This window comes from Myripristis murdjan, chromosome 23 (assembly GCF_902150065.1).
Source record: "Myripristis murdjan chromosome 23, fMyrMur1.1, whole genome shotgun sequence".
Lineage (NCBI taxonomy): Eukaryota > Metazoa > Chordata > Actinopteri > Holocentriformes > Holocentridae > Myripristis > Myripristis murdjan.
Genome location: NC_044002.1, coordinates 7,283,129 through 7,300,358, shown reverse-complemented (window position 1 = coordinate 7,300,358; position 17,230 = coordinate 7,283,129). Strand labels below are relative to the sequence as shown.

Sequence of the window (17,230 nt, the reverse complement as noted above, 5' to 3'; positions counted from 1 at the left end):
TATGTGATGTGCACACCTACTAGACATTTTCTCTGTGCAAGTACCTATTTTTTTTGGTTTGGTTGTCACAGTGTGGGCAGCAACTCTACACTTACTACCCACGTTATGTATCACTCAAGATTTTAACTGCCCCTCTTTTTATTTTAAACAGAATCAGAAATTATTTGGAGAGGGCTATTGTTTGGGTGCTGATTATTGCAAGCGGAAAAGAGTAAATAAAACAAATATTACAATGTCACGTGACTTTAGGCCCCACATTGTTTTGCCGATTCTCATATCAAATTAACACTGATGTGAAAATGTCTAATGGGGCTTTTTTAATAGCAAGGTGCAAAACATCTGATCTTTTCATTTTTGCACCAGTAAATGTATCTGAAGTAAACTGTGTAGTGTCATCTTAATTTTGATACTGATGGAAACATAATGTGACTAGAAGATGTTTCTTGCAACACAGAGAGGAGCTACAGACTGTTCAGTGCCAGCCAGTATTGGTAATGAGCCAAAAGCAAAATTATACTGGTCCTGTCCTTTAACTGTTTCCACATCAGTTGCAGGAAGTTTCTTTTTATCCTGTCAAATGCCAGACTTAGAACTTAGAAATTTACAGTTAAAAACGAACTAGGTATTATTTTCAGAGTCGCTTTGAAATAAGTATTCACCCAATGGAGTATGTGCACAGTTATTTTGGGTCTGTAAGTACTTTCTCTTCTGAAGCTTTGGCCTAAGCAAAGGAACAAAATCCCACATGCTGCTTTTGCTAAACATAATTTTTATACACTGGTGTTTTGATCCCACTCGATCTTTGTCATTGTAGAAGCAAGTGACATTTAAATAATTTAAATGGTCATTTTAAAGGGTCTTTTTTGCAACCACTAAGGAAGATTTATTGTGTATTCTGCTGTTTCAGATATCTGATCAGTCAGGGTGCCAGTGTAGGAGTTGTGAACAGCGAAGGTGAGACGCCTCTGGACATTGCTGAAGAGGAGGCAATGGAGGAGCTCCTGCAAAATGAGATCAACCGACAAGGTACATTACTAGACTCTGAACTTGACCTTCTGTTTCATACTGGATTCCTGGGCATAACTGCTCATCTCCACATCAAAACACGTTTTCACCTTTTCTACACACATGGAAACAGAAAAAAGCACATGTCAGCAATGTGTATTTCAGCATTGTTTATTTCACTTACTGTATGACAAATGCCTTATTGCCTGCCTTGTCACTTCTGCTATTGCTTAGGTAGTTCTGTCATGCCTTTTCAAATCAGCACGGTACGGTACAACCTCTTTTGTCCTTAGCTCAAACTTGTGAACTATTCATCTAAGGAAGGGGAATGTTTTGAAATTCTGTAATTTCAACACATTTCAGTCTTCCAAGCACTTCATTAATCAGACTAATTCTGAATGCATTTCAGTCAGTGCACTTCTACAAATGCAATTTTGGACAGGCCTAAATACTTCTCCACATTCATCAAGCATTCAGCTTGGTTCATTGCTACATGCATGCATTTCCCCAGTCTCAGGCTCACTAATGTAGCCTCCACCCTCCACATGTAAACATGTCTGTGTGCCCCCTATGAAACTGGCATTAACACTTCCGGGCAGTCTGATTTCATGTGTTTTTGCTCCCTCTGTTTACAGTCTAAGTGAATACATCCAGGAGGCATTAAAGATCCAATCATTCAAACCACCATCAGTGATGATCAGTGGTGCATTTAGCTGCATTAAAAAAAAGCTGTAAATGTACCACGTATCCAGTCCACATATATAAACATAAATGCACCCAGGAAGTGCACGCAAACCCTTTGGGTCATATGCATTTGCATACTACTTGCAAAAATAGATTATTAGGATGCTTGTGAAAGCAAAATAGGGTATTTAAATGTTAAAGGACTAAAATAATGCAGGAGGAAGTAAGATATGCACCAGTGTGTTGTATTGTGCATAGAGAACTCTCATTTTAGTGTATACTGGTTATGCACTGAAGCGTCAATTGTAAGCGCTCTCATGTAATTCAGCTCAATCATATCGAGAAACAATCTTGATATGAGATGCATGTTAATGGCGGGTGTAAAGGGTGCCTGTGTGTATTGTGGCCAGGTGGTTCACACACTTGGGTTATTTGTCAGATAGGATTTGGGAATTCTCAGTGAGTGTCAGTTATCTGCTGTTTTTCACTCACTTGCTTGAGGAAACTTGCACAATGGAGAGAAATGATCCCACTTGCATTGCGAGCTCTCGTGTGATAATTCGGAACTGGAAAGCCGGGTCTTTCTATTTTGGCCAGGGCATTCTTGAGATGATGAAAGGCCCTCCCCCATGGTGAGAGGCCACGCACAGACATGTGTTACTGGCCCCGGGGCAGAGGTTTGTTTCTCAGCTCAAAATAGTGAGCCGGCCTGCTGTTCTCTGTGGCACATTTTGCCATTCCACAAGCACCCTTTGCGTTCCAGCATTTTACAGTGCACGTTGTTGGTATGCAAAGAGAAATGTCATGTTTGTGACTTATGGTAAGTTTCTACAGTTTGCAAATCATGTGAAAAGTGCAGCTAATGCACAAAAAGCCTTGCCTTAATTTTTCAGAAATACTGGTTCTATACAGCCACACTGTCACTACATCTATCACCTATCTGCTCAACTATGTTGGGCAGATATTACATGAACATCACCTGGCTCAAGCTGATCGAACCCATGAAGTATTGAGTCAAACTCACAATGTACATTACTGCGTACGGATGGTGTGTCTAAAAGGAGCAGTCCAGTGAAATAGCCACGCTAGGTGGAAAACTTCCTCCTGGGCTTTGTGCAGGTAGACACTCTGCCATGATTATATTGCTATATGCTTATTGATTAATGATCTTTGTTTGCAAAATTAGTTCTTCTCAAAAGTAGCTCTGTAGTTTGCATTCACAACAGACTGGTACAGGTCAACATTGAGAACAGTGTTTGCATGTTTGCTGGGGCAAGGAAAGTGGAACACAGTTGAAACTAGAAGTACTTCAATTTTACACGTAAATACATAAAAAGTGTTTTTTCTTCTTTTGTAATGAACAGCAGGAGAAAGCAGGAGAGTTGGAGTAGTAGAGGTTTTGGTCATATTTTAAAATATGACAAACCCAGATTTTCACCACACAAATGCCCTAAAATTGCCCAGCGAGAAGGGAAATTTAATTTTTTGATTGAAAGGGCCCTTTAATGTGTAGCTATGGCCATTGCCACATTACAGTCCACTGCAAAGTCTGTCTTCAGCAGATAACCAAGCATAGAAATCCTTCACATGTAATCCTGATACATACGTCTAAAAGCAGCCCAGTTAGAAATGGAATATTGTGAGCTTGCTTGTCCACTGGGAAATGCGTATCCTCCCATATCACTTTCATCTCCATCCACATTGGCTTATACTCTATTAGCATATTCCAGTTGTGAAACTGTCTAATATCACTAGCAATTTTGAGTAAAAGGCTGTCTGTGGGCTGTCAATCCCTTGACAGTCCTCTTAACTGAAGTCCCTAGAGCCACATGCATCCAGTGATAATTACCCCCAGACTGCTGGTTGTTAGCATGTTATGCTCCTTAAGCATATTATGTAATGGTGACGAGACTTACACCCACCCAACCTCGAGCATCTCAGCCAGCAGCAGCTGTCAGCCTTGATTTGCCGAGGCTTGATGGAAGCACTGTCTGGTTGAGAGCATCCACACGTTGACTCCCTAAAGATGACTCACTAACAGCAAAACCAAATTCATCGCTGTATTTACCATGCGCACAGACTTGACAACACTAGTCTACTAAAGCCTTTGATCACATTGACCTAATTTAGTTCAGCTTCATCTTTGTCTCTCTTTTTATTATTTGAATATTTTATTAAATTTTTTTATAAATTCAATTTCATTTTATTGGGGTGTTTAAGACATAATTACTATGGCAAAAGATGTGCAGCAGATTGCCTGAAACTTCTTTTGAAATAGAACACTGCAGAGGAAGGTGAATCTGCAGCTCTCCTGATCTTTGCACAGCAGCAGAGAAACCACAGCTCAATTTTCCTTGTTCAGAGGTAGCAGGCAGTATTATGTAATGGGCTGTTGTATAACCCCTCCTGTATATTTCTAATGTTATTTTCTTCTCTTTCAAAGAGAACCCTGTCATGGGGTTAAACTTGTTAAGGAATGCCCATGGTTTCCCATGTGGCCGGATCAACCTCAAGATTCTCTCCTTGTGTCAGGGTGGGTCAGATGACCTGCCAGCTCTGCCAGCCTCCTTTCCTCCCTCTTCAGCTGCTTCATAAAAGCCGCTGTCTGTCCCTGTCACAGGCGGAAAGTAGACAACCCATTGAGTGTCCCTAACCCACACTCTACCCCTGTTGGCTTGGCTGCTGAGAGACCAGGAGGGTCATTTGGAGTGGGTCAGTCAGCAGTTTCCTTTGCAGTTTAGATTAAAGGCATTTAATTTTATGCCTGTGCTCTTGACTTCCCTGACGAGCTATGGACAGTGTGCTTCCTTCCAAGGACCCTCATGTTTCCTCTAGCATAGATTCCTTTGGACATTTAATTTTGGCCTTACCAGACCATATGAAGTCTGCGAGCTGAAGAGGGAATCAAGACTTAATCAGGCTTTTTTTGGTCTACTGGATTTTCTCAGTGCCCTCATATAAGATGCATGCTGTTATAAAAACTCAACTCTGAACTGCTGCCAGATCCTCTACTGGGCTCTTGTTCTGTAGTTCTATTAGAGGCCATTAGGCTCCGTGCTTTTTATAGACACAGTGTAGGCTACTCCCTGAGAGATTACAGGACGTCGCCCTACCTGGCTGGCTCCCATTCACTACAGCAAATTAAGTGGCTTAGTCCTGTTTTCTACCACAGCACAAGTAGTGTGTACTCGCTCTGTAACTTTTCATGTTGGGCAACAGGCATATCATGACCACTCAAAATTTTCATTCTACCAGTTCTTTGGTTTCTCCACACACATTCAAAATCTTGTCTCAAAATGCTTAAATTCTCACATAGATGTAAGCAAAGATGACGGTAGATGCAGCAAATGCAATCCTCTGGTGCAGTTGGTACACGTCTGCCTTTTTATATGGCAGTATAAGCCCAGATGAGTACAAATATTGTTACAATTCTGGTGCATTGTAATGACAAATTGATTGACAGTAGGACTAATGTCCTCATTGTTGTCATTTAAGTATTGTTGAACCAGAACAATGCCTGACATCAAACAAGTCTGGGTCCCACATTAAATTATTAGAGTTTGCAAAAATATTGATATGTTGCAAGAAAATGATACATCACCGTGTTAGTCGGTCTGTTGGTCAGCAGTTAGGTATATCAGTCTCTGTGGTGGGTTGCCATTAGATTTGGTGTCAACATTCATGTTGCCCGGAGGATGAACCCTGACAGTCTTGGTGACCCTGTGACCTTTCTTGTAGCCAGCAGGCTCAATGGGGAATCTGCATTCTAATTAACATGGTTGTTGTCACTGTTTCCATTGTTTGTCCCAGTCTCAGTTAAATATGAAGGGTTGTCATTTTCCCTTCTTATCTCATGTTATGATTCAACTCATCATGTCAACTCATGTTAATAAGACATGAACTGTATCCAGGTCCATTCAACCTAGATCAATACTGAGTTCTGTTTGATGGAAAATAGGTAGACCTTTATAATTTATTTTCAACCTTACATCAAGGATATGAATGGACACAGTATTGTTGATGCTATAATGTGAAATTGTCCTTGGTTGTAGGCAAAGAAGTAAGGCTTATAGAATAGATTCCAAAATAATGACTCATTGTTAGCAGTTCTGTCAATGAATTTAATGAGGAATTGAGTGTGCTCCTCTTAGCTAACAAGTCAAGTTTATTTATTGCCCACTTTGTCTATCTAATCAACAATCAGTCACAAAACAAAACATTGCAAGCAAAAGACACAAAATAAACAGACAAAATACATATGAGACTGCCTAACCTGTGTAGCCTAACCTATCCAGCACCACTAACCTTGGAAACAGGTTCTTTTGGTGCTGATCTCAAGTTGGCAGGGATCAAACTTCTGAGTAAAGTTAGCCTGCCTGAAACCAAAACTCACAAAGTTGTCCTCATCACCTTTCATTTTTTAATAGTTCAGCTCACTAATCCTGTTAATTAGGATCACACATATTCATGGTTAATGCTATAATTATTTTCAACCTGTCCAAATTAAGTTATTTTGTTAAAGATTTCTCTCCCTTAACATTTCAGTCTCAGTATGTGACACAAACTGTTGCTTCTAAAGCTTGAGGCAATCTTCAGCTTTATAGGCTGTCAGGAAATGAGTGATGTGTGTCTTTGGGAATAAATCAAAACCTATAGGATCAGCTGATGTGCTGGCTTCTACCCCAGAGTGCTTCTTGGATCATTGTTTATGTAGTTCAGTGCAGTCAACACTCAGCTCACTAGTCAGACACTCATGCAGCAGGGCACTCCCCTATTTCGCTGTCTCACGTTGCAGCCAGGTTTCAGCAAGACAATGCAAGCCTGTTCTTACTGCTGTCCTACATGCAGCCTATAGCTTAGACATACTGACCCATTTACACCTAACCTGCTTAGTCCTGTATGTGTTTCCTCCCAGTGCTTCATAGTCAAATTGACAGAATTTGGCATCAGCCTACTTATCAAAGCATGACAGGTGTTCGGCAACACCCTCCAGTGTTTAAATTATACTGACATGCTGGTGATGTAACACTTGACCTGTTTCAGTTCTGAGCCCTAACCACAATGGACAACATCAAGGCCTGCACGGACTGAATCCTTTAGACAAACTCATAATAGATGACATTTTTACAGCCTATCTGCTGCAGTGTTAAAACCATGGAAAGATTTTGCTTGTGGTTATGTAATATTCCAACTCACATTGCTCATGTATTTGAAAGAAGAAGGCCTACTGTTCTTTTGCCTCGTAATACATTGCTATGTATTTATGCTCTTCAAACATGCACTTAATTAGACATCATTTAATAACTGTGGTTCCCCAGACTTAAATTACATAAATCTTAATAAGTCATAATAAATATTTCAGTGTTATGGTGCTTGTGCTTCATGCCGTCTCTATCCAGCATTGGTGTTACAGCTGGCAGTATCTTCTTAAGACTGACCACATCTGTCCCCTTTGTCTCCCCAGGCGTGGACATCGAGGCAGCTCGGAAAGAGGAGGAGCGGATCATGTTGAGGGACGCCCGACAGTGGCTGAACAGCGGCCAGATCCAAGATGTCCGACACGCCAAGTCTGGAGGGACGGCACTCCATGTAGCTGCTGCGAAGGGATACGTTGAGGTTTTAAAGTAAGTGCAGATCTTCAGTTCACAGGTAGTCAGATGGATGCAGCTAAACCTGTTGTTCCTGTCTGTTGAAATTATTGACTGTTTTCTCTCTATGGACAAAAATATAATTTCTAACATATGCTGATAAATCATTGCTGTAATTGAAATGATAGTGGGTGTTGGCTAATGTTAATAAAGGCCTTCCCTTTAAGTTACAGAGTAACTTAAAGGGAACAGTGGTAAGACAGTGGTAAGGCTTAGCACTGGTTTTCACACCAACTCCATCCATACCTTGGCCTCTGCATCCTGTTGATGCATGCCCTGTCCATGTGATCTGGGAAGTGAGCCAGCACAATCCATTGCCTTAGATAGCACTAAGAACTTGCAACTAGTTTAAGTTCAAGATTTTGTATCTACCATGGACAACACATGGGTCCGAGTGTCTCCCCCCTCATGGTTGAAGATTCATTGACTCAAACATCAAGCTTTTGAAATTTGCCAACCTCATTATTCTTTTTCTCAGGGATGACTAAGCTTATGTGGATTATGCGTCCGTGTGTTTGGGGGGGTGGACTCTATCTTGTAAATCTGAACAAAGGCAACAATGCTGACGCACTTCTGAAAGCCTGGACCCTGGCAGCAAATGGCCAGATTAGTTTGCAGAATCAAATCCAAGAAAACCAGATTTACTAATTCTAACAAAAACTATTTTTTTCCTTTCCTACTCGCCCTCCCTCCCCTTTGTGCAGGCTTTTAATCCAAGCAGGGTATGATGTAAATATTAAGGACTATGACGGCTGGACTCCTCTCCATGCAGCAGCACACTGGGGCAAAGAGGAGGCATGTAGGATACTGGTAGAGAACCTTTGTGACATGGACCTCATCAATAAAGTGGTGAGTTCACAGTATCTAGAAGTAAATAATAGTATGATTCCTATAATTAAGCACTGTGCAATACACCGCATTAACAGTATTCCTCAGAATGACACCTGTGTTTTGGTTTTTTTTTCCTCAGGGTCAGACAGCTTTTGATGTAGCAGATGAAGATGTTCTGGGCTACTTAGAAGAACTACAAAAGAAACAGAATCTGGTGAGTCTCTCTGGCTGCTGATTGCAGACTGTATCTACATACAGCTCAACAGTACATTTTAAGACAGGATGAGTAATTTGAATGGATTCAGACAAAATCATACTACCCTTTATGCCAGAGGACGTTACGAGTAGGGAGTGAGAGAGTCTAAATCATGCAGAAGCCCTCAACTGAGCATACGTGAAACCCATAAATCTCATGTTTCCTATCTGTTTTCATTATTTGTTGGATGGAAATGCTTTACAAATTGTATTTTGGTCCCATTAGCATTGCTAATTGCTGCTTTCTTTATTCCAGCTGATGAGTGAGAAGAAGGATGTTAAGAAGTCTCCTTTGATAGAAACGACAACAACAGGGGACAACAACCAATCACTGAAACCACTGAAGAGGTAAATCGCCTGGCAATGAAAAATGCCATTCAATGAAAAATAAAGTGATTTCCAAATTTAGTAAACTTATATGCGATCAAACCATTTTATCTTGAATATTTAGACTTTGCCTTGCGTGTATATTCTTATTCAGTGTATAATACTGTACACAGCACCGCAGTTACATTGATGCTGTGGGTCTGTGCTAATTTTGTTATTTCGTGTTGTGCAGCAAAGAGACACTGCTTCTGGAGCCAGAGAAGAGCGCTCCGCGCATCGAGACCTTGGAGCCAGAGAAGGTGGATGAAGAGGAGGAGGGCAAGAAGGACGAGTCGAGCTGTTCCAGCGAGGAAGAGGAAGAAGAAGATTCAGAATCAGAGACTGAAGCAGGTAACTGTGTGCTTTTGTGTTTGAAACCCACATAGATGTCTGATTTTAGACTTGCTGTGTGGTATCACTTAATGAGGGCTGAATGCGTAAGTGTTCATTTTGTTTGAATGACCCACTTAGAATTTGATTTAAGCAGCTCTTCATTTTTACCACATGTTGGTTACTTAAACACAGAGCACAGAAAATGTTATAAATTATGCCATTCTTGAATGAGCTGTTTCTAATTAATAAAAGGAAGGAAAAGTTGTGATTTTTCACAGTTTTTACATAGTTCTCCTTGTATGCAAGGGCTTTGGCTTTTAATAATCAAACACACAGTACTTCCCTCTATGTATGTAATGTGCTTAAAGCTCTTTTTGCCAACAGTTGAGTTGCTAAAAATAACAAGCAAGCCAAGTCCCCTAATGCTACAGAGGGAAGGCACCAATAAAATCCCAGAGAGCAAGGATCATTTTCAAATAAAGCTGCTACTTAAGTCTGCACATCATTGAGCCATATAAAAGCTGTACTTTTTCATTCATTACTATCCATGTTTCTTCCACCTCCTTTTCTAACCTCTCTAGACAAAAGCAAGCCTTCAGCTCCAGTCAGCAACAGCACGACACCTGGCCCGGCCAGCGTCACCGTGTCGTCTCCAACCAGCCCCACTAACCAGGTGACAGCTCCCACCTCACCGGTCAAGAAGGTACGGCCTGGTGGACAGGTCTGCTTCATCCCCACCCAGCTCCCGCAACAGCCACATCACAGGCATGACACACATTACAAGCGTTGAGTTAATCAGCCCCGTAGCAGACAGATTTCACTCAAATGAACAAGTAGTCTGTGTTAAAGGACCTGGGGGGGGGGGTAAAGCGCTGCAGCACAGTGATGATGTAATCATGGCACTATGCTGCTCCCGCACCACTCCAAGTAGTAACTGCACCTCCCCTACTAGGCCCTGGACGCTTAGCACTAGTGAGACATGCCGGTGCCTCATTGTATATACAAATCAATAAAATTCACCATGTATTTAGTTTATCTCCCCCATGAACAGAAACGTAATTTCACAGCTGGCTGAATATAGAGCAGTTTACGTAAATGAGGTTGCAGTTCATACTCCAGGCTGTCACATGAGTAGTAATTCTCGGTTGGGATTTGCTCTCTGTGTTGGGCGCAGAAAGCTAACAAACGTCACCGAAGCCCTGCTAGCGAGAGTTACGGTTAGTTGTCTGTGGCTTTTAACAAACATGGCAAGGGGCAAGGGGAGGGAGAGGGGGAGGGTGGGGGGTGATTGGTAGCCAGAGCTGGATGATGTTAACACTATGCTATAAGACAGTTTGGCTCAGAGCTGGGACATCAGGAGTCAGTAGTGTGTAGAGCAGTTGGCTTTTGCTAAACACAATGAGGTCTGGTCTGTTTTGTTTTGTTTTTAATACCTTGTGAGACTGCTGCCCTCTGCTGGCAAGATGAGGTTAGGCATCTAACCTATATGTGCTTGGTCATAGCCTTCAGTCCACTGGCTGAAACAGTGATGCTATGTCACATTTTATATCTGTCACTGTTGGAATATGAAGACTTGTCTGTCAAAATAGAATAACTCAATTAAATTGAGTTTCAGTGATCTCAAACACCATCTACTGACTGAGTTAACATTTTACACACAACCTTTCGTCTCCTCCTGATGCACTTCGCATGAGAGGATTATGGATTTTGTATTGTTTTCTTTTTATTGTTCTCATTTACTCCATGTCCATCCAGCGATTAGTATCCACCAGTCCTTGACTTGCTGAGTGTTATTTTGTATTTCACTTATCGTCTTACAATGACTGTGTTATTCCAATCCTTCCTTGAAGCCTAGTGCTCACACAGCACAATGTCCTCTGTCTAACAAGAGTGAGTAAAACATTAACAATGTCCAGTTTGACACTACCAAATGTCCATTGTCCTCTCCTTGGCTCTCTTGTATACATAACAGAGCTGTCACTTAAACCAACTGAGAACAATAATGTTATGTCCCCATGGTGTGGCAGTAAACATTGTGTGGTGTGACCAGGCCTTAAAAAATGTATGCCCTTGCCATGAAGTGTCTCTTTTGTCTTTTGCTGCTGCTTCAGTCTTATTCTGGCCTTTTTTCTCTCAACATGTCTCTATATTTCTCCCTGCCCCCCTTTCTCTGTCTCTTTCTTCCTCATCCTGGGCTCATCTTGGTTGGCTTTAGTCTGATTATATTACTCCCCTCATGTCTGTGGCGGAGCCAAGCTGTCCTGCATTGTGGCGTCAAGGCTTGCGCAAAACTGGCATTTCTCTTGTGCCCAAAAAACCTATGGTGAGGTATTGGTGTGCACCAGAGTTGTTCTCTTGTCCTACATCATGCACCTGTGCACTGAGGGGAAAAAAAACGTAACAACCTAACCACCCCGGCTCAATCCAGGCAATGCTAACTTAACTTTCCTTTCGCTGACTCCCACTCACCAAAATCCATATGGTGTTGTTTTCGCATGCAGCAACAAATCAACAAATGCACTGTCCTAAACATGTTGTCACTGTGTCTGCGTGGCTCCTGTGCTTTGTCCAGTTGTGTCATCCACCGTATCATGTTTTCTGATGGTTTGTATTGCAAAAATATCTGCTGACTATAAATATTAATTCAGGTCTGTCGGCCCTAACAAGTCAAAAGGACCATGTCAACACGCTTTGTCAAGGAACATTTATTTTTTGTTCTCGGGCTAAAAGTAAAAGCTCAATTAGACATAGTCAGGTGCAGGCGTGTATATATTCCTCTGGGCAAATTCAACTGTACACCTGGATGTAATCATACCTCTCCTAGCACTGGAATGTCTCTCCTTAAAATGTCCCCTTCTTCTGGTCCTCATTCAAACCAGGAAATCACAGCTCTGCAGATTAGCCAAAACTAAGTCTTCTTGCCATTTTTACCTTACTGACTTTTGTGTTACTCACCAAGATGACTAAAAATCTCATTTAACAGCTTTTTACTTGTACAATAATACACTCATTGAGCTTAATCCACCCACCCATTGTCCCACTCAGGTCACCCAGCCTGCCGGGAAGGTCTCAGCTAAAGTGGAGGAGGAGAGGAAGGATGAGTCGCCGGCGTCGTGGCGCCTGGGCCTAAGGAAAACTGGCAGCTACGGGGCACTGGCAGAGATCACCGCCACCAAGGAGGCTCAGAGGGAGAAGGACACGGCTGGGGTGATGCGCTCGGCCTCAAGCCCCCGCCTCTCCTCCTCGCTTGACAACAAGGACAAAGATAAGGTCGGCAGTAACAGCATGCTGTCCGATGTTCAGTCCTCATATCCTCTTGTTTTTGCCTCCTATTCATCAAAATGTAGGAGCAGTTGCCTGTGATGTAGCCCTCAAGTGATTCCTTAAGAAAACAATGAGTATGAGAAATGACATGTTCAAACTTTATTAGTGTCTGTCCCTATCCAACCATATAATCCTTGTTTTTCCTCTTTTGGGCAACTTACTTCACAGCTGGGTACAATATTCATGGATTTGCAGTTAGGCTGATATGAATGTTTGAGACTGTCATGTAAAGCCTTGCTCCTGTCAAACCTCATAACTTTTATTAACATTGAAGTTAAATATTTTGAAAATATAAAGTTGAAAGCTCCTGATAGTGGCATTTGACATCTCTCTTCCATAAATGGTCAGTAATATGAATCCCGTTTGTTCCTCTGCCTGCAGGAAAAGGACAAAGGAACCCGGTTTGCTTATGTGGCCCCGACCATCCCCAGGAGACTGCCCAGTACTTCAGACATCAACGAGAAGGAAAACAGGTGAACCCCTTGGGCCATGTGGCTCACACCCCCACTGTAAACATGCACTGGCAGGAGTGCCTCCTGCTGCCCACCGCTGTGTGTTGCAGACAAAAGGTCTCAGTGCTCTGCATGGTGTGTGGCTTAATGCAGCTGCTGTTAGCATTTGTTACTGTTGTGCAGCAAGAGGTTTAGTGTTTCTGCTATTGGGTAAAAATTGTCTGCAAGGAGTTTGATTCAACTGGTAAAAGTTAGGCCTGGGGACTTATAAGAATGACATTTATTCAGTGTTAGACTTGACTATGAGAACACATCTGCAAGTATATCGGTGCCTGTTTTTGTGGAGGCCGGGGTGCTATTATAGCTTGTGGTTCCTCAGGGACTCTGCTGCTAGTCTGGTACGTAGCGGCTCCTATACCCGGCGACGCTGGGACGATGACCTGAAGAACATCGAAGGAAGCGCCTCCACCAACCGAACCCCCAGCTACCAGCGCAGGTTAGCCGCCGCTGCAATACAAAGTCCTCCCAAACCCCCATGCCTCATCATCTCATCATCAGATCTCCACTCTGTTGGATCTGATCGGTTTATCTATTATGAGGTTGACTTGCATAGCTTTTGGATCAAAACCCACTCTTAATAACACTACGTCGATAGCCTTGGCAGCTGATTAGTTTCGTCTACTGTACATGTCACAGGTATTATGTCATGAGAGACATGCATGTACATGCTTTTGTGCAGCTATTGAGAAAGCCATGCAAATCAGCCCAGTGCCTCTTTCTCTCACTGCCACAGAGTCTGTTGCATGACTGTACCTATCCTCTCAGGTTGCTGTGCCATATATTACTCAGCTGTTTTAACAGGCCCAGCTACCTGGAGGGCTCCCAAATAACTACAGTTCCCACAGTTTTCCATGGCACAAAACCTAGACTTGGACGTATGCTACATTCATGTCATATGGGAAAGACGGAACACATGAGCTTCCTTCTGAAATAGTCATGTCAGCTTTCATTGCAATGATGCCAGTCAAATCTGGGAGATTATACATTGATTTCAAAATAAGCAAACAAAATAAATGTGTAAATATTTAAATAAATAGATAAGTGTTAATAATAAATTTGATTACAGCTCTTAAAATTCCATGGCAGGACACAACTATTAGCTTGTTTTTTGTTTTGTTTTGTTTTTTTGTTTTTTGTTTTTTGTGGTTGACATTGCAGTGTTTGGTTTGCTGTGAAACATATATTCAGATTTAGCTATATGTACATGTGTGCTGAGTAACCAAAAAACAAACAAACAAACAAACAAAAACTTGATCACAAGCAGCACACTGTCACTTTCATGGCGTCTTGGCATTTTAACAGCTTCAAACTTGTTGGCCCACATCAGCCCTTCCAGATTGTTGCTTTTAGCCGTCAAGTCATTCTGACTTATATTCCCATATGACACAAATGCAGCATGTTGGAGCTTCACAGTCTTATACCTGTATGTGTGTGTTTTTTATATTTGTGTGTGTGTGTGTGTGTGTGTGCGCGCGTCCACCGCTAACATGCCTCTCTCGCCCACCCGCCTGCCAACATGCCAGCACGTCCCATACGCTAGCGCTAGGGCGGAGCGGCAGCACGCGGGACGTGCCAGCCAAGTCTTCGTCCACCTCCAGCTTGGACCCTAACACCTGTAACACTAAACCCTGGCAGCCACCCACCTCCCACTACCAGTCTTACAGCATTTACCGCAGGTATACCAGCCTTACCTGGGCACCACCGTCTGTACACCCACCTCTGTCCTCTCTGACTCTGTTTCTCTCTGCTGTAATGGAGTGTTTACTGTTTGTTTTGCATTTATCTTGTTATTCTTAATATCCAAAGGAATACTGGAGAGACGCTGTTGTGGACTTTTTCAGGCTGATTTAAAAGTACCCCTTTACGGTAGAATTGCCAGTTTTTTTTTCGGAATGATTCAGTGACGGAGACATTAGAAATTAAGGTCTTTCTCAAACTGAGAGGTTAAGCAAAATGTGGAGTTCTTGTGACTCCTGTGTTATTTGACAGTACAGTTTAGAATTGTTTAGAGTAACATATCGCATGAAAAAAGAGAAACTAGCATGCCAAAACTTGAACCTCGATCAACAACCAGCACTCTGGTGACACTGCTTATCAATCAGTGACAGTGGAACGTTGACTTTCACTGTGACAACACTCAAATTTCCTCATTAAATCAGATTCCAATGTTTGTGCTCCTGTATGAATCTAATTTTTGTGGAAAAGAACAAAACCGTCAACAAATTCAGCAAGTAGAACCACTCCATATTTTGAAGTAAGCCTTTAGTGTCATAAACTGGACTGGCACGTTAAACCCCAAATGCAGCATTCTTATAGCATTATTATATGCAGCATTAATAATGCTAAATTATGCTTCTCAACTGTGAAGAAAAAGCTGTTTTCTAACAAATGAGCTAAACAAAAGTGTTCCTCCTCATCAGAGAACACATACTAGAGGGATAGAGGAATCTGAAATCGGATATCCCTGTCATCTATGGAAAAAAAAATTAATAGCCATAATTTAGCCTGGGACTCCCCTCCTTTTTTCATTCCTTTTTGTTCCTCCCCCTCTATTCATCAAGGGTCCAGTAATTAATTGTGTGTATGGGAGCTGTTGCCACAAATGGAATTTGGCCATAAAGAGAGATTTAATTACATACCTTGGAACATCAGCTGTTATAATATTTATTATAATAAATTATAATAAGTCTAGCTCTAGATATAAGATACAAAATGTGTGCATAAATATTTTACTTCAACAGGTAATCAAGCCAAATAGTCATGATTAATAGTTGAGAGCATTTGTCTTCAGTGTTCATCAAGCCAAATAATAAATTAACAATTATTGTCTTGATAACTTAAACTCTGATCACAATATCTCACTGTTGTGATCATGATTTTAGCTGTAAGCGTGCAGTCGTGCTTCAATACTGCTCCCCCCCTGCTAACTATGCTGTGTTTTGTGTGTGTGGCATTTTGTCACAGCGGCTCTTTTGGCAGAAGGCACGAGGACCTGAGCACCTCGACCACCTCCTCCTCCACGACCTCCACCACCTCCTCATCCGTTACCTCGCCCACGGGCCATCGCGGCCTGCTCTCCAGCCTGGGCTCTTCCTCCACCCGCACCGGCTCCACCAGTCTCACCAGCAGGTACATGTTCAGACCCATAGCGGCTCCGCAGCTGAGGCAGTAATTCACACAACTGTCAACAGCTTGGAAAACTCAGAGGATGACTGCATATTTAACAACCAGGTCAGGAAGGGACAAACATCTGTAGATATGAGTGTGGATCCATCCAGTAATGTTCCAACTAAAACTGTTTGTGTATATATACATTAGTTTAACATAGTGAGCCATCATGTTTTAAAGTAACACTTTACACAAAATACAAAGAGACATTTTCCACTTACCTGTAGTTCAGTGTATCCATCCAGATAGTGTCGTCTGTCTATCCATCCAGATAGTATCGTCTCTCTATCCATTCAGATAGTGTCTCCTGGCACCCCAATAAAATGAGTCATGATGGGTATTGTTTAGTTTTAAGTTTAAGCCATCCAAAAAAGGAAAAAAGGCACCCTGTATCCATTTGCCCCCAACAAGTATGAATTAGAGGTTGATAGATGCAGTTTGCCTGTTATTCCATGGGAAATAGTTCCTTAAGATACACTTTGCCCCTGAGGGCTTTGTATTATGCCAGGTACCTGTGTCACCGATTTTAGAAAAGTCATCTCAGTTCACTAGCATTATCCAAAAGCATTTTTAGCATTTGCTTTTTGGCTTTTTTAGATAGCAACCTTTTCCAGCCAAAAGCTACATATAGTGGACAGTGTGTATTCCATACAGTTGTGAGAGCCAACAACACATGTATAGAGCTGCTGTTTTTGCTAAGAGGTTGTGGACCTTCAGTATGGTCACCAAAGCACACATTACATCACCTGAAATCCCTTCATAAATGCACACACCAGTTCTATAAGGACTAAGCGAGGCTAAGCGAGAGGAGTTTGGTGTGTAAAATGCTGGTGTGTAAACAGGTACTGGTCAGAGGAGAGTGCCGAGAGGGAAAAGGAGAAAGAAAAGGAGTCTGCTGCGGTCATCCCCACTATAAACACTGGCTCTACCACCACAACCACCACCACCACCACATCTACCACTACCACCACTGGCACTGTCATTGGCTCTGACGGCAGGGAAAGACGCAGGTAACATACACACCCTTGTAACCTACATAGCCTCGTGCATGGACGTTTTCGACATGTTATAAATTACATAAGGCATCTGTATTTAAGTACATTT

The 17,230-nt window shown here is 42.1% G+C and overlaps 1 protein-coding gene across 3 annotated transcripts in view; it reads left to right on the top strand.

Annotated features, from left to right (window-relative positions):
- The window catches only part of ppp1r12a (protein phosphatase 1, regulatory subunit 12A), a 56,368-nt gene that overhangs the window by 25,300 nt on the left and 13,838 nt on the right, over positions 1 to 17,230 (top strand). The window contains exons 3-15 of one of the 3 annotated variants that reach the window (XM_030045546.1): positions 908 to 1,026; positions 7,154 to 7,313; positions 8,042 to 8,186; positions 8,308 to 8,382; positions 8,680 to 8,771; positions 8,983 to 9,140; positions 9,704 to 9,795; positions 12,168 to 12,392; positions 12,828 to 12,919; positions 13,278 to 13,394; positions 14,482 to 14,634; positions 15,923 to 16,087; positions 16,969 to 17,136. In XM_030045546.1, coding sequence (XP_029901406.1) covers positions 908 to 1,026; positions 7,154 to 7,313; positions 8,042 to 8,186; positions 8,308 to 8,382; positions 8,680 to 8,771; positions 8,983 to 9,140; positions 9,704 to 9,795; positions 12,168 to 12,392; positions 12,828 to 12,919; positions 13,278 to 13,394; positions 14,482 to 14,634; positions 15,923 to 16,087; positions 16,969 to 17,136 — 1,761 coding nt within the window. Of the gene's footprint in view, positions 1 to 907; positions 1,027 to 7,153; positions 7,314 to 8,041; positions 8,187 to 8,307; positions 8,383 to 8,679; positions 8,772 to 8,982; positions 9,141 to 9,703; positions 9,826 to 12,167; positions 12,393 to 12,827; positions 12,920 to 13,277; positions 13,395 to 14,481; positions 14,635 to 15,922; positions 16,088 to 16,968; positions 17,137 to 17,230 lie in introns of all 3 variants that reach the window. The other 2 variants (XM_030045545.1, XM_030045547.1) reach the window with 2 other exon arrangements.